This window comes from Lactuca serriola, chromosome 9 (genome assembly GCF_051521515.1).
Source record: "Lactuca serriola cultivar US96UC23 chromosome 9, Lser_US96UC23_V15, whole genome shotgun sequence".
In the NCBI taxonomy this organism is placed as follows: Eukaryota; Viridiplantae; Streptophyta; class Magnoliopsida; order Asterales; family Asteraceae; genus Lactuca; species Lactuca serriola.
Genome location: NC_136416.1, coordinates 73,267,249 through 73,290,852, shown reverse-complemented (window position 1 = coordinate 73,290,852; position 23,604 = coordinate 73,267,249). Strand labels below are relative to the sequence as shown.

The window sequence follows — 23,604 nt, the reverse complement described above, 5'->3', positions numbered from 1 at the left end:
GATTTAGTTCTTGATTTTTATATGACATGGATATGATACAGTTTTCCGCACAGTGTTTTATTATTATTTTGAGATACATCATGTATGGTTTTATGATATGACACTCAGATTATGGTTTTTTGGTTATGTTGAAAAACGAAATTTTTGGGTTGTTTCAAGTTGGTATCAGAGCCCTGGTTTGAGGGATTCGGATACACTTCCGGGTGTATCTGAACTCAAACTAAGGGGAAATAAAAAGATTTTTAAAAGGAAAATGTTTTCTAAAAGAATTTCGAAAGCACTTAGAAAGAAAGAAATTTTTAAACAAGATAAGGGTGTGGTGCATGCGATCAACCGAGCTCAAGTAAGTACTCCCAAATTACCAATACAAGTTTTATTATTAAGATTAATTGTTCTAGTTTCAGTAGAACAACATGCTAGTATAGGACTAAGGATCTAGGAGGACGCCTTATGTGCCTGCTATATGTGTTACAGCTTTATGAGAATTGCATGCTAGTATTGAGTAGACAGCAGTAGGATAGCCTGTATAGGTTATGCCTGATAGTATGAGCTTAGCATTGTATGCTAGTACAGTTTCTCGTTATGAGAATAGTTTTGCCTGAGTATGTTTTCTGTATCCGAATGTTGCTTGCTTCGTGCTTTGTGGGGTTCTGAGTGATGGGAGTTAGCCATTAGGTGAACACGTCACACCACATGTGATCAGGGTTGAATAATCCCAGAGTGTTGGAACTGGCCCTATTGCGCAGCTCTTGTTTGAGTCCAACCGTTATAGGGACGGGTCTTTTACTTGAAGGATTATCTGATCCTCGTCACATGTGATGGTGTTCAGGTGGTGGCTAATTAGCATTATAAGGAGACCTTCAGCAGCTGAGGACTAGTTGAGTTGAGTCTGAGGGTTCCCTAGGGCAAGCCTAGGATGAGAGTAGCAGAGATCAGTAGTAGTAGAAGTGACTTGGTTGAGTCAAGGCAGTTCTTGAAGAAAGTACGAATAGATGTGGAAGGTAGTATGGGCCCGTACTACTGAAAGCAGAGGATCCGTACTCGAATCAAGAAAGGTTGAGACAAGACCAGGGAGCTAGTTGTAGTATCAATGATCCCTTGTGATATTTCAGTTTCTGATGTAGTTGTGATGTGTTTCAGAATGGTGGTTTTGCGTTCGAGACCAGCAGCCGGCAATGGAGGTGCCGGGGAGGGATCAGGTTCAGGCTCGGGGGATGAGCGCATGGATGAGCAGACCCGAGAGTTTCTTTCTTCGGAGATAACGCGCATCATTATAGAGCAGACTCCTGTGATCTTCGGTTCGATCAAGGAGGGGATTCTAGAGCTGATGGATGAGAGATTGGGCACCTTCCGTGCCGAGGTGGCGGCCATGATGGGGTCGCGCACCCTTACTTTCAGGGAGTTCAGGGCATGTGGAGCTCCGGACTATCATAGGGCGCGAGACCCCATAGCGAGTACCAGATGGTTGGCGGATGTGGCCAACGCTTTCCGCACTAGCAGATGTCCCGAGGGGGACAAGGTCAGATTGGCGTCCTGTCTTCTGAAGGACAGGGCATGGGATTGGTGGGAGGAGGTCGGACATGCCATTGGGGATGATGCAGCATTGGACGCCATGACCTGGGCTGATTTCTCTACCAGGTTCAGGGCGGAGTTTGCACCGGTCATTGAGGTGCAGCAGTTAGCTAGGGAGTTTCAGGACCTCACCCAGACTACAGAGACAGTGGCGGAGATCACCGCCAAGTTCAGGGAGAGGGCTCTTCTCGTTCCTCAGTACGTAGCTGATGAGGAAATGAAGAAGGCACGATATCATGAGATGTTGCGGAGCGATATTCACCAGTTTGTGAGCCGGTCCAGCTGTAAAACGCTGGAAGATATGATTGCTAGGGCTCGGGAGAGGGAGATTGATCTCGAGATGGAGAAGAAGAGGAAACCGGAGGCGGTTTCGGGTTCAGGCGGTTCGGGCAAAAAGCCCAGGGTTTCAGATCACAGGTCCAGGGGACAACCGAGCCACGGTCGATGTGGTAGGTGTGGGAAGATGCACGAAGGAGCGTGCAAGGCAGGGAGTTCCGGCTGCTACAAGTGCGGTCGGATTGGACATTTGAGTAGGGATTGTACGGCTCCTGCTACTGCCGTTGCAGCATCAGATCTGATTTGCTTTCAGTGCAATCAGAGGGGACATAAAAAGTCCCAGTGTCCGGGTTTAGCTGCAGTAGGGAAGGTGGCTGCACCTGCCCCTGCTACCTTGAGGATTACAGATGGCCGGCAGGGCCGAGCTGATGCGCCAGTGGCAAAGAGTAGGGCATTTCAGATGACAGCAGAGGAGGCACGAGCGACTCCTGATGTGGTGACGGGTATGTATCTTCCCTTTATCTCTTTATTATTATTGATTGAATATTGCTTATGATTGTATGTTTTATTCAGGGTCGTTCTCTGTGAACGACATTTCTACTATGGTATTATTCGATTCGGGGGCTACCCGATCATTCGTATCGCTTGCGCTTAGCAAGAGATTTAGTAGGGCTCCTGGGGAGCTGGATTGTCCATTAGAGGTAGAGATAGCAGATGATAGGACCGTGAGGGTCGGCAGAGTGCATAGAGGGTGTTCTCTTCAGTTATTTGATGAGCAGTTTTCAGTGGATCTGGTACCTATTCCCCTGCGAGGGAATAAGGTTATTGTGGGCATGGATTGGCTAAGCCCCAATGGGGCGGTGATTGATTGTGAGCTTCAGCTAGTGAGGGTTCGCACTCCCAGTGGGGGAGAGTTAGTGATTCAGGGCGAGAGGCCACAGCGTGGACCGACCTTTTGTTCCGCCGCTAGGGCGAGGCGCTATGTTTAGCAGGGTTGCGCCGGTTTTGTAGCTTACGTCTTGGATGCCCGGGAGAAGGGCAAGACGACAGTTGATGATGTTCCTATTGTTCGAGACTAACCCGACGTGTTTCCCGAGGATTTGTCGGGGATACCTTCTGAGAGACAGGTTGAGTTCAGGATCGACCTAATTCCTGGTGCGGCTCCGATAGCCAAAGCACCGTATCGACTAGCTCCCCCTGAGATGCAGGAGTTGTCTACACAGCTGCAGGAGCTGTTAGACAAGGGTTTCATTCGGCCGAGCAGTTCGCCTTGGGGAGCGCCGATCCTGTTTGTGAGGAAGAAGGACGGGTCGCATCGTATGTGTATAGATTATCGGGAGTTGAATAAGGTAACGGTGAAGAACCGTTACCCACTTCCGAGGATAGATGATTTGTTTGATCGGCTTCAAGGAGCGTCTTGGTTCTCCAAGATCGATCTACGCTCCGGTTATCATCAGATGAGGGTTAGAGATGAGGATGTACAGAAGACTGCTTTCAGGACTAGGTATGGTCATTATGAGTTTGTGGTGATGCCATTTGGGCTCACCAATGCTCCAGCCGCGTTCATGGATCTCATGAACCGCGTGTGCAGGCCGATGCTGGATCGGTCAGTGATAGTATTCATAGATGATATCTTGGTATATTCCAAGACGCAGGAGCAGCATGAGGAGCACCTGCGGGGGGTGCTAGAGGTTTTGAGGAGGGAGAGACTTTTCGCAAAGTTCTCCAAATGTGAGTTCTGGTTGCGCGAGGTGCAGTTTCTTGGTCACCTCGTCAACCAGAAGGGTATTTTGGTGGATCCGGCCAAGATAGAGGCCGTGATGCAGTGGGAGGTCCCGAAGTCTCCATCTGAGATTCGGAGCTTCCTAGGGTTGGCAGGGTATTATCGGAGATTTATTCAGGACTTCTCCAAGATAGCAGTGCCACTCACCCGACTGACCAAGAAGTCGGTGGTATTTCGTTGGGGGCCTGAGCAGCAGGCAGCGTTCGAGACCCTCAGACAGAGATTGTGCGAGGCTCCGATCCTTACCTTGCCAGAGGGAGTAGAGGACTTCGTAGTCTACTGTGATGCCTCGATCACAGGTATGGGAGCAGTATTGATGCAGCGATGCCATGTGATAGCTTATGCCTCGAGACAGTTGAAGCCTCACGAGGCTAATTATCCTACCCATGATTTGGAGCTGGGGGCGGTTGTGTTTGCCCTCAAGATTTGGAGGCATTACCTGTATGGGGTCCGTTGTACTATTTACACGGATCACAAGAGTTTGAGGTACCTTATGGATCAGCCGAGTCTGAACATGAGGCAGAGGAGGTGGTTGGATGTGCTAAAGGATTATGACTGTGAGATCCTTTACCATCCAGGGAAGGCCAACGTGGTGGCCGACGCCCTAAGCCTCAAAGTTTCGGCGGCCCCTATCAGAGATCTATGTTTGAGGATGACAGTGATCACTCCGTTGTTGGAGCGGATCAAGGAGGCTCAGGTGGAGGGCCTCAAGGAGGAGAGACAGAAGTGTGAGAGGATCGTGGGCCAAGTAGCCTCGTTTGACTATGATAGTCGTGGTTTGCTGACGCTTCACGGGAGAGTGTGGGTACCGTACTGGGGTGGAGTACGGCAAGTGTTGATGGACGAGGCTCATAAGTCTCGGTTTTCTATCCACCCAGGGGCGACGAAGATGTATCGAGATCTTCGACCTGATTATTGGTGGCCCTGCATGAAGCGGGACGTCGCCTGGTACGTCGAGAGATGCCTGACCTTCCGGAAGGTCAAGGCGGAGCACCAGAGACCTCACGGCATGATGCAGCCGTTAGACATTCCCGTGTGGAAATGGGAGGACATCACCATGGATTTTGTCACCAAGCTCCCCAGGACCGCACGAGGAGTGGATTCGATATGGGTAGTAGTGGATCGGTTGACGAAGAGTGCCCATTTTATTCCGATCCAGGAGAGTATATCGGCGGAAAAGTTAGCCGATATCTATGTGCGAGAGATTGTGGCATGTCATGGAGTGCCGGTATCGGTGGTGTCAGACCGAGATGTCCGTTTCACATCCAGATTCTGGAAGCGGTTTCACGACGAGATGGGTACTCGTCTCCATTTCAGCACCGCTTTCCACCCTCAGACGGACGGGCAGAGCGAGAGGACGATTCAGACTCTCGAGGACATGCTTAGGGCATGTGTTCTAGATTTCGGTGGCAGTTGGGATACGTATCTTCCGTTGGCGGAATTTTCGTATAACAACAGTTATCATGCTAGGATTGATCGACCTCCCTTTGAGATGTTGTATGGGAGGAAGTGTAGGACCCCGATTTGTTGGGGCGAGGTCGGTCAGCGGGTCATCGGGAGCACGGAGGTGGTGCTCAAGACGACTGAGTTGATCCAACAGGTCCGTAGTAGACTGCAGACTGCTTAGAGTCGGCAGAAGAGCTACGCCGATATGAGGCGTTCGGACTTGGAGTTCCAGGTGGGAGATATGGTCCTTCTGAAGGTCTCACCTTGGAAGGGTGTCATCAGGTTCCGGAAGAGGGGCAAGTTGGGCCCCAGATTTATTGGTCCTTTCAGGGTTTTGGCCCGGGTGGGTCGGGTTGCTTATCGGTTAGATCTTCCTGAGGAGCTTAGTCAGATCCACAACACTTTCCATGTGTCTCAGTTGAGGAAGTGTTTGGTGGATGAATCAGTAGTTGTTCCCCTAGAGGATATTCAGGTTGATAGTAGCCTGAATTATATTGAGAGGCCGGTCGCGATTCTGGACCGGAAGACCAAGACCTTGAGGAACAAGGTAATTCAGTTAGTGAAGGTGCAGTGGCAGCACCGGAAGGGATCGGAATGGACGTGGGAGGCTGAGGAGGAGATGAGGGAGCACTACCCAGAGATATTTGCAGATTCAGCCGTAGCAGACTTCGAGGACGAAGTCTGAGATAAGTGGGGGAGAATTGTAACGACCCGTCTCCGGTATGATAATTCCTTGGTATTTATTGTGAAGTTTTATAAGAGGGACTCGGCGAGTTCATAGCCTGACTCGCCGAGTAGGGACGGGATTTCAAGCACGTGTTAGTTGGCGACTCGGCGAGTCCATATTCTGGACTCGGCGAGTCTGTCCGTCTGGGTGAAACCCTAAATCCCCGGGTTGCCCACTATTTAAGCCACCTTATAGCCCCCAACCTCGCCTCCTTCACCCTCAAAAGCTGTGAGAAAACCCTAATTCGTTCTTGAGTGATTTTAAGTGATTTTGTGTACATTTGTGAAGGCTTGAAGAAGGAGAAGGAGAAAGGAGCAAGGAGAAGAGTTGTAGAGCAGAGATTCAAGGGAAAAGCAAGAGCTCTTTGAGGTATTCTTCAGATTTCCTTCTCTTTTATGCTTTAAAATCCTTTCTAGATCTTGTTAATGCCTTTCTCAAGCCTTATGTTGTTATGGAAGCTCTATTATGCCGAGATATCCTTAGATCTGTTCATTTAGGAGTTGTAGAACCCAGATCTACTGCCTTTATGGAGCTATTTTGCATATTAACCCTAGATCTACCCCTTTTAAGCATCTTTTAGCCTTTATTCCCTTGTTCATGTGTTTGTACACGTAAAGTTGGAAACTTTACGTGGTAAATCAGCTTATTGGACTCAGATCTATCATTTGTATGTATTGGATTCGAGCAGAATCGAGTGTGGAATAGTTGCATGGCGGTGACTCGGCGAGTCGAGTCGCGAGTCCCCGATTTCTTCCTTTTGCGCGGTGTCGAGTGGGACCAGTGAGTAGTGGAGTGGACTCAGCGAGTTTGAGGGTAGACTCAGTAATGGAGGGACTCGGCGAGTTGTTCATACAAATCGACGAGTCCAAGGCAATCTTCTTAAGCTCAAGAACAACTCGTCGAGTTGTTCATATGACTCGACGAGTCGGATGAAGATTGTCTGAGTTCTTGGACCGAATGAGTACTCGTCGAGTCGATGCCATACTCGACGAGTAGCAGCGAGTAGGGTCGAGGAGTGAGAATAGGGACTCGGCGAGTCAGGTCAACTGTGGGTTGACTTTGACCGAGAGTTGACTTTGACCAAGGGTAAAAGAGTCATTTTACCCAGTGCAGTGTTTAGTATTTGATTGAGTGTGTTTATGGACTTGTAGCCGGGGAGATACCAGAGCAGCAGCAGTTAGCCCTCAGAGCTATTCACTCAGCAGTCAGTTCACGAGGTGAGTTCCCTTTCAGTAGGAACGAGTCTAAGGCCACAATGCCGGCCCGTTTGGCTAGCAGTAGTATCCGGATTTTTATCCGATGCAGTAGTTAGCATGTTTGATGCCTTCGTGGCTCAGACAGGATTATGTGTGTTCATGTTAAGCGATACGTTTATGTTATGATCAGTCAGCTTCGGACTTCGGTCCGATGTCAGCTTCGGGCTTCGGTTCGATGTAGGGGACAAGGTCCTAGTCAGCTTCGGACTTCGGTCCGATGTCAGCTTCGGACTTCGGTTCGATGTAGGGGACAAGGTCCCAGTCAGCTTCGGACTTCGGTCCGATGTCAGCTTCGGGCTTCGGTTCGATGTAGGGGACAAGGTCCCAGTCAGCTTCGGACTTCGGTTCGATGTAGGGGACAAGGTCCCAGTCAACTTCGGACTTTGGTCCGATGTCAGCTTCGGACTCCGGTTCGATGTAGGGGACAAGGTCCCAGTCAGCTTCGGACTTCGGTCCGATGTAGGGGACAAGGTCCCAGTCAGTCAGCTTCGGACTTCGGTCCGATGGAGGGGGCAAGGCCCCAGTATGTGCTTGATATATTATTGTATGGTATGTGGTAATTTGGGGGAGCTCACTAAGCTTCGTGCTTACAGTTTCAGTTTTGGTTTCAGGTACTTCCGCTAGCAGAGGGAAGAGCTCAGGTTGATGGCATCGCACACACCACAGCTTCAGCTTTTATCCTGGGAGTTGATTTAGTTCTTGATTTTTATATGACATGGATATGATACAGTTTTCCGCACAGTGTTTTATTATTATTTTGAGATACATCATGTATGGTTTTATGATATGACACTCAGATTATGGTTTTTTGGTTATGTTGAAAAACGAAATTTTTGGGTTGTTTCAAAATCGAAAGTAAATTTTTCAGCAACTTGAGAGCTTTTGAGAGCGAGTTTGCGGCCGGAAACTGTTGAGTGGGGAGATTCCGGCTGTGAACTCCTTTTTTTTTTTATTATTATTATTATAAAAAATCAACCTTAAAAGTCAAATTTTATAAAAATTAAACTTGAAAAGTAAAACTTAAAAGTCAAACCGAAAGGTTAAATTTGAAATTTTAAAGGTTAAACGAAAAAGTCAAGGTTTAAAATCAAAGGTCAAACTTGAAAAACAAAATTAAAATTTTAAATAAAAAATGAAAAAATCAAAAATAAAAGTTTAAAAAATAATTTTTTTTATAATTATATTATTATTATTATTATTATTAATTTTAATTTTGGATGAAATTTTTTTTTTTTGAATTAAAAGAAATTGAGTTTTGGGGTAAAAAGTGTCAAAATTCGAAATTAGGTGCGAAAAAGACGGGTTATATTTAAAACTTCGGAGGAAAGGAACAAGGAATCAGCTAGACGAGTTGGTGATGCGTTGTACTTCTACGGGGGAGACCCTAGTTCGAATCCCGGCACCCCCCTAATCGCGTTTCCATTTTTAAGGCGCTGATGCGAGCTGACTTCACCTAGCCGAGCCGTCTTCAATGCGAGTTGCTGCTTAGCCGTGATCCGAGCCAACTCCGAGCCGAGATCTCCGGAAACCCTAGCCGTAAACGCAAATGCCGCCGCCGGCCGTGAACTGTTTCCGGCAGTAAGCTCCGGCCGTAAACTCTTCCAGATTACGTGAAAATCAGCGATTTTTCGACTTTGAAGCTCCAAAACTCAATCAAAAACCCTTTTTTATGAAAAATACAAAGAAGAAACCCCCTTTATCTTTTTTATGAAAAATACAAAGAAGAAACCCCCTTTATTTTTGCGAGATCTTTCCAAAAACCTAAAAATATCCAGAAAATAAGATCAAATAATGCTCCAAATAGAGTTTACGGCCCAAGAACTCGGTGTTTACGGCCGTAAGCTTGGACTGTAAACACAGAATATTCAGATTCCAAACGAATTGTAAAACCTTTTGACTGATACAACTTGGCTCTGATACCAATTGTAAGTCCCTAATCTGCCCGTGTATCAGTCAGATCCGTTTGATGGTGCGGAATCTCAATCAAACGGATGATGTTAGATAAAAATAGAAGAGAATGAGAAGAAGAATAATATGAATCTTCGTATGAATTGATATGAATTAAGATCCGGATACAAAAGATTCACATACAATGCTTTCTAATTCTCTCTGGCCGTAAGCTCTCTAGTTCATCAATCTCTACTCCTCACCCTAACACCTCTATTTATACATGTTGGATATGGGCCGGAAACAAATGGGCCGTAAATGAGTTTACGGCCGTAAGGTGTTTACGGCCGTAAACTAGGCCATAAAATCATAAACTATTACACAAAAATATAATTGCCCAGAAAAGTAAAGTATAAACCATATTTTGACCCAACAATTTCGGCGTTCTTTATATGCACGGAAACCTTGTGACATATTCTACAACTTTGTTAAGATTATTTATTGTAAATAATCTTTTGTCGAAAAGTCGTTTTCGACCCCTATTGCCTCTAAATTGAGTAGCCCGGATCTACGGGCGTTACACACTAAGCTTTGACTTACAATTGTTGGTTTCATGGTTTCAGGTATATCAGATGATCAGGGCAAGGAGAAGGCATGACTGTACACATCCTAATGATTGATTATGTTTTTGAGAGATTTGATACTTTGATTCTATGGTTTTGTGTTGAAATAATGGATTACTATCTTATGGTTGTGGAATAATTTCTATAAAAAATGGAATTTTTTAATTATGGTTTTTGGAATGTTACATCTTACGAGGTTGAATTATCTGTAAAATATAAACCCATAACATATTAAGTATCGTTTATTTTATATATATATATATATATATATATATATATATATATATATATATATATATATATATATATATATAGAAACGGCCAATAATATTATTAACACTCATCCAAATAGCAAGTAACTATAGGGGAGAATTAAAAGCAGAACATAACAAAGTTTTCAAACAGAGAAAGGAGAAAAACAAAAATCTTCCCAAGTACACATATTTCCTTTGCCTCTACACTTAAGCCATGTAAATACCAAAGACTTTATATTTTCCACTACCCTTGAAGGGTAAATGAACTTCGTTTGGAATAACAGATCGTTTCAAGCCCTCCATAAGTTCCAAAGGAGCCCATAGCAAATTGCAGTGATACTATCCCTCTCTTTTCGGCTTCTACCTTGGTTAGCTGCAAAATGGATCACCTCCTCAATACTTTGAAATTTAACCTGATGTAATCCACACCACCCAAGTATATCCTCTGTGATAGAAATGGCGTATGGGCATCTCACCACGATGTGATTTGCATCTTCCAAACCATCAATACAAGAGTTGCAGGAATACGTGTCTACATTAACGCCTCTGTGGGATAGAGCCATGGCTGAGGGTATCTTACCCATAGTAGCCTGCCAAATGAAAGTGGTTACTTTTATTGGAATGATCTTACTCCAATCGATTTGAAGAGGGTTAATAATGAGTGATGGTTTATTCTCAATCTTTTTTCTCAAGACATCCACCTTGAATTTCCCATTAGACGTCAGTATGCAAGTGATTTGGTCTTCACCCGATTGAAGGTGCGTAGAGGCAATACACCTGGTGAGATTCTCCAAGTCAGTGGACAGCCCAACAACCACAGGATCTGACTTCCACTTCCAGTTGTTTCCACCTAGAGTAATTCGATCAGCCACCATACAAGACTTCTTTTTTTTCGAGTTCATACAGTTTAGGGTATTAACGATTTTAACTTTTCAGACTTTGTCCAAGTATCATGCCAAAATTGTGTGTTGTTACCCGTTTTTACAGTGTGTTGAAAGATATCATTGAATCTAAAACCCATTGCCTCAATGTCTTTTTTCACTCCATCTATATTGTTCCAAATTCATGTTATTTTCTTTTTAACAAGGTAATCGGCTGGCTTGTTCTTCAAGTTGTGTAATCCGATGATAGCTCTAGCCCAAAGTGAGGATGATTCAGATTTAAGTCTCCACCACCATTTAACCAGGAGTGCTATATTGAGGGCGCTAATTGAGCCTACCCCCAAACCGCCAAGATCTTTAGACGCAATGACCTTCTCCCAAGAGACCCAATGTATTTTGTTTTTCTCCTCGTTGCCACCCCAAAGGAATTTTCTTCGGATCTTCTCTAATTCCTCCGTAACATCAATTGGAGCTCTAAAAAGTGACATGTAGTATGTCGGGAGATTACCGAGGACTGCCTTGATTAGAGTTAGTCTTCCTCCGAATGAAAGAGCTTTGGATTTCCATCGAGATAGCTTGGATCTAAATTTCTCAATAATAGGTCTCCAGTGTTTTTCAGATTCAAATTAGCACCAACCGGAACCCCCAAATAAGTGAAGGGTAAGGATCCAGACTCACATCCAAGGATATGTGCCCACTGTGACGTTTCGATGTTTGATGCTCCAACACCGAACACTTTAGATTTATGGAAATTTACCTTCAAACCTGAAGAGACGTGAAAGCACTTGAGGATGGATGAAAGATTCTTTAGATTGGACCTCGACCATTCCCCCACGAATAATGCATCGTCTGCATAAAAGAGATGAGAGATTATCGGACCTTCGCCAGGTACTTTTATCCCTGTGAAGATTCCTTTTTCCACCGTTGTTTTCATCACCGCATTCAAGCCTTCCATCGCGATAATGAATAAGAAAGGAGAAAGAGGGTCTCCTTGTTTAACACCTTTGGTGATGTTGAGCTCTCTAGTTGGAGAGTCGTTAACCACCACAGATGCACGAGAGGAGGATAAATAGCCCTAGATCCATGACCTCCATTTTACACCAAAGCCCATTTGGGAAAGAAGCGAGTCTAAATACTTCCAATTTAAGGAGTCAAATGCTTTATCAAAGTCCACCTTGAATAATAGGATTTGTTTTTTTATACTTTTAGCCCATCCACATAATTCATTGATGATCAAAGGACCATCCAAAATGTTGCGCCCCATATATATAACCATAACTTAATTTATTAAAACATTGCACAAAATATGTGTATAAATATAGTAATATCATTGTACCAATATATAATCTCATTAACCATAAACGACCCATCCAAAATTTTATGACCCTTTTCAAATGTCAACTGCTCCATACTAACAACATTGTTGAACGCGCAAGCTAAATAAATTTCCAATAACTTTGGAAATGATGGTGTACTACAAACCGATTAGACTAGTAGGTCTAAATTTTGCAACCAACATATGATTATCACTTTTTGAGATAGAGTTACAAACAAGGAATTACAGTTGTTAGGCATACCCTGTGAATAAAAAAAAAATCCTCAACAAACTCCATAATATCATATTACATGATATCCCAAAAACGTTTCAAGAAACTAAAAGGAAAACCATCGAGGTCTCGAGTTTTGTCTCTACTACAAGACCAAACTTCATCTTTAGCATTTTGCACCTTGAAATCAAATTCAAAATAAACATAATGATTCGAAGTCAAGCACTTGTACATGTGCATTCGTTTTTTAACTATATGTCATTCAAACTTTCTGAAAAATTCTTTATAAATTTTATGGAATATCTATTTAACCCGACTCATATCACTAATATACCCATGTTGTTGACTCCACACATAGAAAATGGATCATCTTCTTTTTTAAAATTCCGTGGAAAAACTTCGAGTTCTCGTTTCCTTCAATACTCTACTTTGTCTTTGTATTTTGATTCATATTAAAAGACTCTCGTTTCCTTCAATAGCTTGTCAATGTTTTTTAATTTTTTTAGATGATATGTTGTTCCACCAACATATATCGAGTAGCAATTACAGTTTCAATAACTTTATTAATATCAATAAAGTTGTTATGCAAATCATGTTTTTAAGAAATTTCGTCAAGTATACCGATTACGTAGGTTTTAACATATGAGATAAAATTCGTTTCTAGGGTTGTAACCCATACCCTTGGTTCCCGCCTCTCCTTAGCACTCCTTATGTTATCTTCCCCCTCGATTCCTCTGTTAATTGACATTCTTGAAATATTGATCAATCAATCTTCATGAATACACAATTGAATCTATCCTTAGAATGTTAATCGCATGAAATCATGACATTCACCTCGTGGACCCCAACTGCCGTCAGACAACAACTAGCTGTTTACCATCCAAGAGAATATAAATGTTTTATAAATTTAAACCGGTAATTTTAATAACTAGTACTTAAAATATGTAAACTTAAAATTTTAAATCTTAAGATCTTGAACATGGCTAAAAGAAACTAAACAAAATATCATATACATTCTTCCATCGAAATTATTGGATATAAATAGTGAGATTGGTCTTACAATTTATCTTAAAACTTAAAAAAAAAAAAAAAAGGAATTATGAATCGTAAAGAGATCAATAATCGAACTTGAGACTTGGTGTTACTGAAACATCATAATATCATATACAAGATGTTATGCATCGAAGCAAAAAAAATAAAATAAAATAACATGTGAAAGTCGGGCAACATTGGGTGATTTGAACGATACGCTCATCTAAATTAATAAACTGGACCTTTTGGCCATCTCTGGCCTGAGTAATTACTTATCGTTCAGGGCCCATAACCCATACAACAATCAAATACTTATTTACACATTACAGCTTCTTTTGATGCGATGATATTTTTACACATATTTTAATAAATACGTATGTATTTTTACATTAATAAAACGTATTGTCATTTATAAGTACATATTTGTCTTATTTAAACCATATTTTTACATGGATATATGTATTTTTTTATTACATTATTAATATCATAAAATTAAACCGTATTTTTTTTTACTTTATTACCACCCTCATTCCTTCCTTTATGATAGTATTAAATTAACCAACTCCTAACCACAACCTAATAAAAAAGGTGAAATACAAAAAAAATGAAAAATAAAAACCAAAAACCGAAAACATAACAAAAAAATCATGAATCTAAATTGAATTGAGCGGATGGAAAAACCACATGATCAGACTGGTCTAGACCGAGACCCGAGACCGATCCGAAAAAATTGCACGGTCAAAGGACCGACTGACTGAGAGCGGTCTGAACAAAAACCGATCACAGAAGAAAAAAACCGGGTCGTCCTAAGCCCGACCCAAGACTGAGGACTATTTTTGAGGTTGGGCCATAGGCCCATAATAAAACAAGTAAATAAGCATCAAACAATTCAGTAACCAACAAGAGGTTTGACCCGTTTAGGTCAAATCCTACCTAATAAATGAAAATACTTTTGCCACTTGTCATCTTCTCCTTCATTTTGACAAATGTCATTTTCTAGGATTTTTAAAATTGTTATATTCCACTTGTCATTTTTTGGAGATTTCAATTTTCTTAAAATAAATTTTCAAAAAATTCTAATGGGTAATATATATGTAAGGTTATCATTCTATTAATTTGATAATAAATTATCATAAATGCTCTAAACGATTTGATTTCTTTCATAAATGCTCCAAAATATTACATTTTATTATGGAAAAACATTATTTTATAAAATATTTAATGTTTATATATATTCATATTAAATTTTTATTTTTAATAAACCCGTGTAATACACGGGTCTCGTACACCTAGTAATGAATCAACGGTAATATCCTGAAGCCGATTCTTCGGTTCTTCTTAAGAAATTGTTTACCCCTGACAATCAGGTAATTTTATCAAATATCTTTCCTTTCGGTTTCATTGCTTCAATTTCAAGTTGTTGATTGCTTGATTATCTATGCTATAATGGTTTACATGTATACAATTCAATACACTAATCATTTAAGTAATGATTTTTTCTGCTTTTGTAACCAGTAAATCAGAGCTTAAATGGTTGAAGTATATGAATTATGTTCCTGTAGAAATTCCCACCTTTGATTGTTTCCTTTTTATTTTTGTTCTTCTCTGCAGCTTCAATCGCTAGAAGATGTATCCTGATTCATGGCTGGGGCATTAGTTTCAGTTGATCTGATTCTCAAGTGTAAAGGTAAGAAAATACTTTACATGTCCTTAAACCCTAAATCCCTCAAAACCCATCTTCAAAATGCACATTATCTTCCCTCGTTCAATCCGAGTTCTGCAATCAATCTCGAAATCTCAAAACCCCCAAAAATTCACTCCTTGCTGTCTTCGTGATTTTTCACAATCAACCTCAATACCCAAAAAGCAACAACGAGTTCGAGACCATGGATACGATAACTACATGGAAATCGAGAAAAAAATACGCAAAGTCCTCAAAGTTCAAGAACTCATCCTCTCTCAACCCAACTCCATGGTTTCCTCTGCTCGTCTAGACAACCTCTCCCGCAGACTCGACTTTAAACAATTCGAACCAGGTCGTTTCATCCTCAAATTCCCACACATTTTCGATGTTTTTGAACACCGAGTTCAAAGAATCCTTTATTGTAGACTTACATGAAAAGCCCTAATCCAAATCCAACAAGAAAACGAAGCTCTAATTAACCAAATCGATCATGCTGTCACCATATTAAGGAAGCTCCTAATGCTATCAAACACAGGACAACTAGGGCTTGACCATGTTCGGATTGCTAGCAGAGAGTTTGGACTTCCAGACGACTTTGAATTCTCGATAATTCTAAAACACGCACAATTTTTCCGATTGTTTGAAGATAAAGAAAGCAAAACCAAGTACATTGAGATAGTAGAAAGAGATCCAGATTTAGCTGTTTGAGCTATAGAGAAGATGAGAGAAAAAGAATACAGAGAAAAAGGTGGAGACGCTGAAAACATTAGATTCTCATTTCTTATCAACTTTCCACCTGGTTTCAAAACTGGGAAGTATTACAAGATTGCTGTTTGGAAATGGCAAAGGCTTCCTTATTGGTTGCCATATGAAGATGTGTCTGGTTATGATATGAGATCACTTGAAGGTGAAAAGAGAATGGAGAAGAGGGCGATTGCAATGATTCATGAGATTTTGTCTTTGACTGTCGAGAAGAAGATTATTTTGGAGAGGATTGCTCATTTTAGGGTTACAATGAATCTGCCTAAAAAGCTTAAAGATTTTATTCTTCAACATCAGGGTGTGTTTTATATTTCTACTAGAGGGAATTATGGGAAGCTTCATACGATTTTTCTTAGAGAGGCGTGTAATAGAGGGGAGTTGATTGAGCGTTGTATTTGGCTAGAAGGAATTTGGCTAAATTGATTACTTTGAGGAGGCCTAATATGGAACGTGAGCTTGTTTATTACAGGAGGGAAAGAGTGAGTAATGATTTGGATAGAATCAGTGAAGACAATGAGGGGAATGAAGGTACGGAATCGGAATCAGAATTGGAATCGGAATCAGAATTGGAAATGGAAAGTGAAAGGGGGTGGTGAGTCTTGTGACACTGATGAAAATTGAAATTGACGAATATAAACGTAATTACTAACTTCATATTTATGAAATTTGTTTTTTGCCGTTGTCTGTGATATGATATTGATTATCCATTGTGAAATGCAACGAGAAAATGTGTTCTAAGAACACATAATCACTAACTTCATATCTATCAAATTTGACTTTATTGTTCTATAAACCCCAAAAGACAAATGCACTAAATAACTCCGAACCATCGACTATTTGCAATGTCTTTATGGCGTCTTATAAACCCCCAGAGCTTTAATGAGTGTTTTTGTAAATGTATTCAGATTTAGGGGTTGTTTGATAAAATTGAACAATTTAGTGTTAAATGTTTCCAACCTCTTAATGATGACGAGAATTATATATGTTCCTTAATGCATTAAAAATGTTTTGATTCATTAGGAGGTCATTTAGAGATTATATCAAACACATTTAATAAATATGACATATGACATGACATTTGAATAGTTTCATTAAGATGTTATCAAGCAACCTTATTCTTAAATGATGCTTATTAAAATATATTTCTTGGCCGGCTGTGTATCCTCCTTTCACCCCCACAGACGTAGTATTTACAACCACCAAATGATCGAGACCAGTACACGAGCTCTCACCGGTTCAATCAATTACTCCAAATACCTCAACTCGTCCTAGGAATGAGTTTGCTATAAAAAGATTCAGTTTCATACAACTAGAATCCAAGTGGTCTCACTTGAATCATAACACTCCCATCCGTGTTTATATATATTCATTAACTAACTTGGTTCCATGCGCCCCATCACAATCCCATATTTCATTAGGCTAAGCGGAGTGGCACTCGCCAAAGCCACTCGCTTAGCTCGCCATGGGTTTAGAATACCACCCCTTAGCTCTCGCTAAGGGAGTCGCCAAGGGATAAATGCCAAGCTCATAGCGAGAAGTAAGAGAAAGAATTAAATAAGTTTGATTGGTTGAAACACTTTTCTTGGGATTGCAACATGTAATCGGTGGTCTTCAAAGTAATATATGGCTGAAAATTAAATATCTCAATTCTCAATTTATGGACTCAACAACCTCAACAATTTATTTGTGATATATATATATATATATATATATATATATATATATATATATATATATATATATATATATATATATATATATATATATATATATATATATATATATATATATATATATATATGAGTAAATTACTAAAATCGTCCCTATGGTTTGGTCAAAATTGCACGTTTGGTCCCTAACCTTTTATTTGCACTCGGATCATCCATGTGGTTTGATTTTGTTGCGTTTTTCGTCCCTATGGTTTGATCAAAATTGCACGTTTGGTCCCTAACTTTATATATGTAAGAGACGAAAAACGCAACAAAATCAAACCACATGGACGATCCGAGTGCAAAAAAAAGTTAGGGACCAAACGTGCAATTTTGACCAAACTATAGGGACGATTTCAGTAATTTACTCTCTCTCTCTCTCTCTCTCTCTATATATATATATATATATATATATATATATATATATATATATATATATATATATATATATATATATATATATATATATATATAGGAGTAGGATCAAATGAGAACACCAAAAAGGTTGAGAACGCGAGAACAAGTATATTTATTTGTGATTTCATGTATTCATTTGTGGAGAAATGATAAATTTTTACGTCTTTAATTTCAATTGAAGAGAAAAAGCATATTCATGTTGATTGTGCGTAAAAATTTATCATTTATCCACAAATGAATACATTGAATCACAAACGAATATACATGTTCTCGCGTTCTCATTTGATCATTTCCCTATATATATATATATATATATATATATATATATATATATATATATATATATTCAACTACCAATTCAACCAATATAAATTAAACCACAATCTCACCAATTTACACACACAAAATACCATATCATTTTTACAAACTCTCTCAATTCAAGAAAAAATGTCTTCATCTCAAACAAAAAAAACCCTAAGAACCAACAAAAAAAATCTTCAAACCTTCCATCACTACATCTTCCACCTCCAAACACTCAATCAACAAACCTTCCATCCCCAAACCTTCCATCACCACCATGTTATCGACCATCATTTGATCAACCAATTCACTCTCCCGCTAACTTCTACTTTCCTACGATGGCTCCGCAAATGTTTCTATTTAATCCTTTCTCTTCTCAACCAATGAGATTTTACCACAACCAATCTCAACCAACACCTCGGCCGGATATGGATCTTGATCTGTTTGAAACGGTTCAAGAAACTCAATTCTTTTCTTAACCCCAATCGCAAACTAACTTTCAATTTCAACCACGTCGTCTACTAGATGAGTCATCCGATTCTTCTGATGAAGGCCCCGTTGAAGATCCAGTTCAAGAATCCTTTCAAGAGCCCGAAGTGGAACCACACGCATAAAAAAAGGAAAAGGAAGGGTTCCAAGTAGAGGGTGGACCCTCAGAGGGCCAGATTTAAGAATACAAATTTGGGTACTATCTTGTGGATGGGATCTATCCTGACCTTTCTGTTTTCGTTAAAAGTTTGTCATGTGCGGATCACCCTAAGAGGGCCAAATTTAAGAGAGTCCAAGAAAAAGCAAGAAAATATATTGAACGAGTGTTTGGAGCACTAAAAAAGCGTTGGCAGATAGTTGCAAAACCATCCATGTTTCGTGATATTTCTAATATGACTGAGGTGATGTATACATGTATCATATTGCATAATATGATAGTAGAACATGAAGGAAATGCGATATGTGTGTACGACGAGAATGAAGTCATCCTAGAGACATAGCCACTAGAATATGGTGGTCAAGAATGGATGCAAAGATTGAGGATAATTCAGAGTGCAGTAATCCATACCTATCTTAGCCGCCATTTGACTGATCATCTTTGGATGATGGACAATTTTGATTTAAATATGCCACCGTAAGACGAATTGGAAGGCCAGTATTCGGAGGAAGACCCGTTGCTTTAGTGTGTGTGTGTTTTTTTATATATTAAATCATGTTTTAGGTCTTAAGTAGTATTAAATCGTGTTTTAAGTTCTTGTATATAGTATTTAATATTAAATAAAAAATAATTTTTATTAAAATAAAGTAATTAAATTAAATTACAAAAAGTAAATACAAAAAATATATTTATTAAAATATACTAATTAAATTAAATTTAAAAAAAAAAATACAAAAAGTTGAGTGCTAAGAGTGTTACCATTCCTTACCAAATGTTAAGTGTAGGTGTTAAAAGGAAAAAAAATGATGTAGCATTTAAAAATGCTTATTTGGCAAGGTACCAAAAGTGTCATCACTCCTCTTTGCCTTAGAAGCAATAAATGCAAATTTTGTGCATCGAAGACACTTTAGTTTTTAGTTTATATGTTTGGTAAATTGTCGGGAGTTTGGGGTTGAATAGTAATCCGTTGGATTTTCTGATGTATTTATACATATAAATTTATGGAATTTTAAACCGATTACAACTTGCGGAAAGTAATGGATGTTTGGATCCACAACTAGATCTATGATTTCGTGCCGAAGAGGCGTGGAGGTTGGAATTTTATTTTTTTAAGGAAGGAGGGTTTGTGATCGACGATGATAAAATGTACATGTGAGTTGAAAATACGAGTTGTTAGTGACATCATGATAGTGGTTGGATTTTCTTCAAAGCATATGCCAATTGAATATTCTTTCACATAATTTATAAATTTTCAAAATAATAGTAATAAACTAATTATAAAATAATTCTAAAATAATCAGTTTAGAATAATCCATGTGGATTACATGTCAACTCCAAGGTGGACCGGTTATGTCGACTAAAATGCTAACCAAATTGCCATGTCATTAGTGTTATCGAATTATTCATTTAAATTTTAAAGAATGGCATTATTGATATCGTTTTTTATAGTTTAAATACTTACAATATGAAAGGAGAGGGGGAGTAAAGAGCTGATGGAGTTTTGAAGTGTGGGTACGTCGCATGTGTGGTCACCGAACACCAAAGGAGCATAGTATTACCATGCTACCACCAAACAACGTCACACCACCGTGCACCTCCTCATTGATAATATGTTATTTTACTATGTCATAATAATAATTATGCAATACAAATGATGATTTGGTTATAACTAGTGTAGGGACCCATGGTCGGAAAAAAAATCACATGTTTTATTGCTATAATTGGATGGACAGTCGACGTTGATGCTCCTGAAGTGTAAAAATTGCCCAAAACTCAAAGCCCAAAGGTCATTAGTATATGAATCCCAAAAGGAATTGCTGCCTCCCAGATCGACGCCTCCTATACACGACGTCGCCTTGGAGGCTGGAGGTGTTTCTCCTGTCGCCTTCTGCCACCTAGTGCCTCTGAGCGACTAAGGCGTGCTTTTTAAAACACAAATGCAAATTCCAAAGATAAAATCTAATTTATTTTGGCTGATAATGCAAATGTGAACTTCAGAATCGAAATACCATAGGTCCATTAGTGAAAGATGAACAAACACGACCTCAGCCACAACTACTATAATAGTAAGCTACATTACCGAACGTTCCCCACTTCCTGGTAAAGAGCTCAGGGTGTGCATACGTTGTCGTATACTTTCAAAAGCTCAACCTGGAATGGAATTCAACAATGAAATGGAATCCGTGATTGCATTCTATGATAGTTATGCTTTTGTATCTATTATATCTATATACAATGTGTTTTTTTATTTATTAGTTATTTTAAAAATATAAGATGAATATTTTTCAAAGGAATTGTCTGTAATATTTGTAATATTTTTCTGTCATAGAAGAAACTACCTTATAGCAGTGGCATAACTTTTATTTACAAAAAATAAAATTAAAGATAATGAATAAATAATGATTTTTTTTGTAGATGGAGTTGTCATTTAAAGATGACATAAATAAAAGTGGTTTATATCCTAATGTTTCATTCCATTCCATTCCATGAAGGAATGAAAAAGAAAAGCATTGGCTAAGGAAATGAAAGTAACAATACGGAAGGAATCGGAATAGCCCATTGCATTCCTTTGAACATTCGAATGGAATGAACCATTTCATTCCTTCCTTGATTCCAATATACCAAACACTATCATATTATATTTAGCAAATTGGAAAAAAAAGGAAAAAGAAGAAATAGTCATTAGTACTTACCATAGCCTTGGTCTTGGAATAGAATGACCCAATGAAATTGGGTTCATCCTCTCCCTTAAAACCAATCGCAGAACCTTCCGGATGTCCAGAATCATGCTCAAACCAGTCAACATTCGGTCTCCCAGTAACACCAACATCATTGGAAACATGAGTAAGTTTAATAGCTTGAATATCTGGCTAAGAGAGATGTGGTAAAAGAAATTATCTTTTTTAGACCCATGTTTGCAAATTCTCATGTTATTAGTTGCAATTATACTTCAGTTTAAAACACGTTCCATTAGTGTTTTATATCTGCTAGTAAGTCCAAGACATCATTTACACTTTTACCTATTTGAATGCTTTTCTCCGCTTTGATCTCCCTTCACCCTTTTTACAAACGCCTGTAAATTTAGTGGATTTAAATTAATACTCATATACTAATAACTACATACATAAACATCAAAGATTATAATATTATATTTTATCGATGAGCGGTCTAACACATCGGGGACTGCAAGGGTCTTAAATATATTTCTTTTGGTCAACTGGTTCCACATCACCCTTTATAAAAGAACAAAATGAACCATTAGTGAACATATGATTTCATCGGATGAGGGATCAAACATATTGTGAACTATACAAGGATGGATCCTTAGTACTTTGTAACTTGTTGATACAAGATCCAAAAACATAAATTTTTAGATAATGTTTCACACAAAACAATAACAGGAATGCAAAAGAATGTGACCTTAAGGCTTAAACACGTTTTATTGAATTTTTTTAACAGTTTTGCGCATCTTGTCATGTGGACATAAAATCATGAGGTTATATATTCATTGTACAACTATTTAAAATCAATTGAATCAAGAACAAAAGGATGACATGAAATATGTATGAAAAACTATCATTCATTTTGCCTCCTGGAGAAGATAGAATATGATTTTTCTTTTTCTTTAAACATGTTCTATGATCTGATGCATAAAGTCAAAGATTATGGAGCTCCTTTACTATTAAGTCTAAGGAATGGCATATTCAGTAATATGTTCAGATGCATGAGTTTTTGTGGATATACATCTGTGTTAACCCTCAACAACTGTCACGGTCCTATAGAAAAAAATATCTATAAAAATAATAGAACATAACAGCCTCTTACAAACAGCAAATCAGATTGAACTTATCTATTTTTATGATAATCGATTGACAATGAAACAACAATTTTATGCGCACACACACACACACTTGCAGCACATACATACATATATGTAATAAAAACTACAAAAAAATCGATGATTTACCTTTGGTTTTTGGCGATATCTAGATAGAGAGGTAGACCTTTCCCCATCTCCGTTCTCCTGGAAAACAATCACAAAACGAATATTATGGGGATACCCAATCATTCTCTTTTGTCTTTGATGAGTACGGATACATGAAGTTGTTAACTTTAATAATGGTTTTAAAGTCTCTGTCCATTTAAAAACGAAATAAATTGAGGTGAAACTGATTGAGAACCCAAAAGAACAAAACCAAAAGATGATGGAGCGAAGCCGGTGAGATTTACCTGGTTGATCTCTCGTGCAATTTTCCAAGGGTTTCTAAAGACCTTTGCTAGGTGGGCATATCTGTACAGAAAGTAGACATAAAGCGTTCCTGTAATGATGATTATTGATAGAGGGGATATCCGTGAGAACCGGCCGGAACTGAATTGGAAAGCCTAATCGCCGGCCAGAAATCGACTTCATGTTGCAGATAATCCGACGGATGTTCTAGCTTTTGAGCGGTAGTTTGTTGGAAATCGAAGCCCTAATCGAATATAGAAGGATTTATTGGAAAATCGAAGCCGTAATTAAATAGATAATGAGTAGAATAAAATGGAGGGTGGCATGTCGCTACATCTGGTTTTTGGAATTCCATCGAGGAATCGAGAAATGGAGTAGATGAGGCGATGAATGGTGATGCGGTGGATCGATATCGTATGTGTAATTGGAAAAGGGGCGATTGGAAGTAACCTTCTTGAGATAAAGTATTAGTCGGTGAAGCGGTGGAAGCCGAGTTCGATGAATAGTAACAGAGTATGAACAGTATCCAACTCGGGTACTGTTCATAAGAATGTTGGGATTTAATTAGTAGTAT

At 39.3% G+C, this 23,604-nt stretch overlaps 1 protein-coding gene, 1 long non-coding RNA gene and 1 pseudogene across 3 annotated transcripts; 1 reads left to right on the top strand and 2 right to left on the bottom strand.

Annotated features, from left to right (window-relative positions):
- Positions 1 to 11,234: 11,234 nt before the first annotated feature.
- LOC145075830 (uncharacterized) lies at positions 11,235 to 11,660 on the bottom strand. The gene has a single exon (XM_079021927.1). It carries the CDS (start codon positions 11,658 to 11,660, stop codon positions 11,235 to 11,237), a length of 426 nt encoding a protein of 141 aa, XP_078878053.1.
- A 2,917-nt stretch (positions 11,661 to 14,577) lies between these two features.
- On the top strand, positions 14,578 to 16,445 carry LOC145076617 (protein ROOT PRIMORDIUM DEFECTIVE 1 pseudogene; annotated as a pseudogene). Its single transcript, XR_013692724.1, has 2 exons — positions 14,578 to 14,651; positions 14,896 to 16,445. The product of XR_013692724.1 is annotated as a protein ROOT PRIMORDIUM DEFECTIVE 1 pseudogene (transcript).
- Positions 16,446 to 20,404: 3,959 nt separating this feature from the next.
- On the bottom strand, positions 20,405 to 23,504 carry LOC145072704 (uncharacterized). Its single transcript, XR_013691100.1, has 4 exons — positions 23,033 to 23,504; positions 22,770 to 22,826; positions 21,496 to 21,875; positions 20,405 to 20,953 (listed from the first exon to the last, which is right to left on the bottom strand). It is a non-coding gene; the product is annotated as an uncharacterized LOC145072704 (long non-coding RNA).
- Between the last annotated feature and the right edge of the window lie 100 nt (positions 23,505 to 23,604).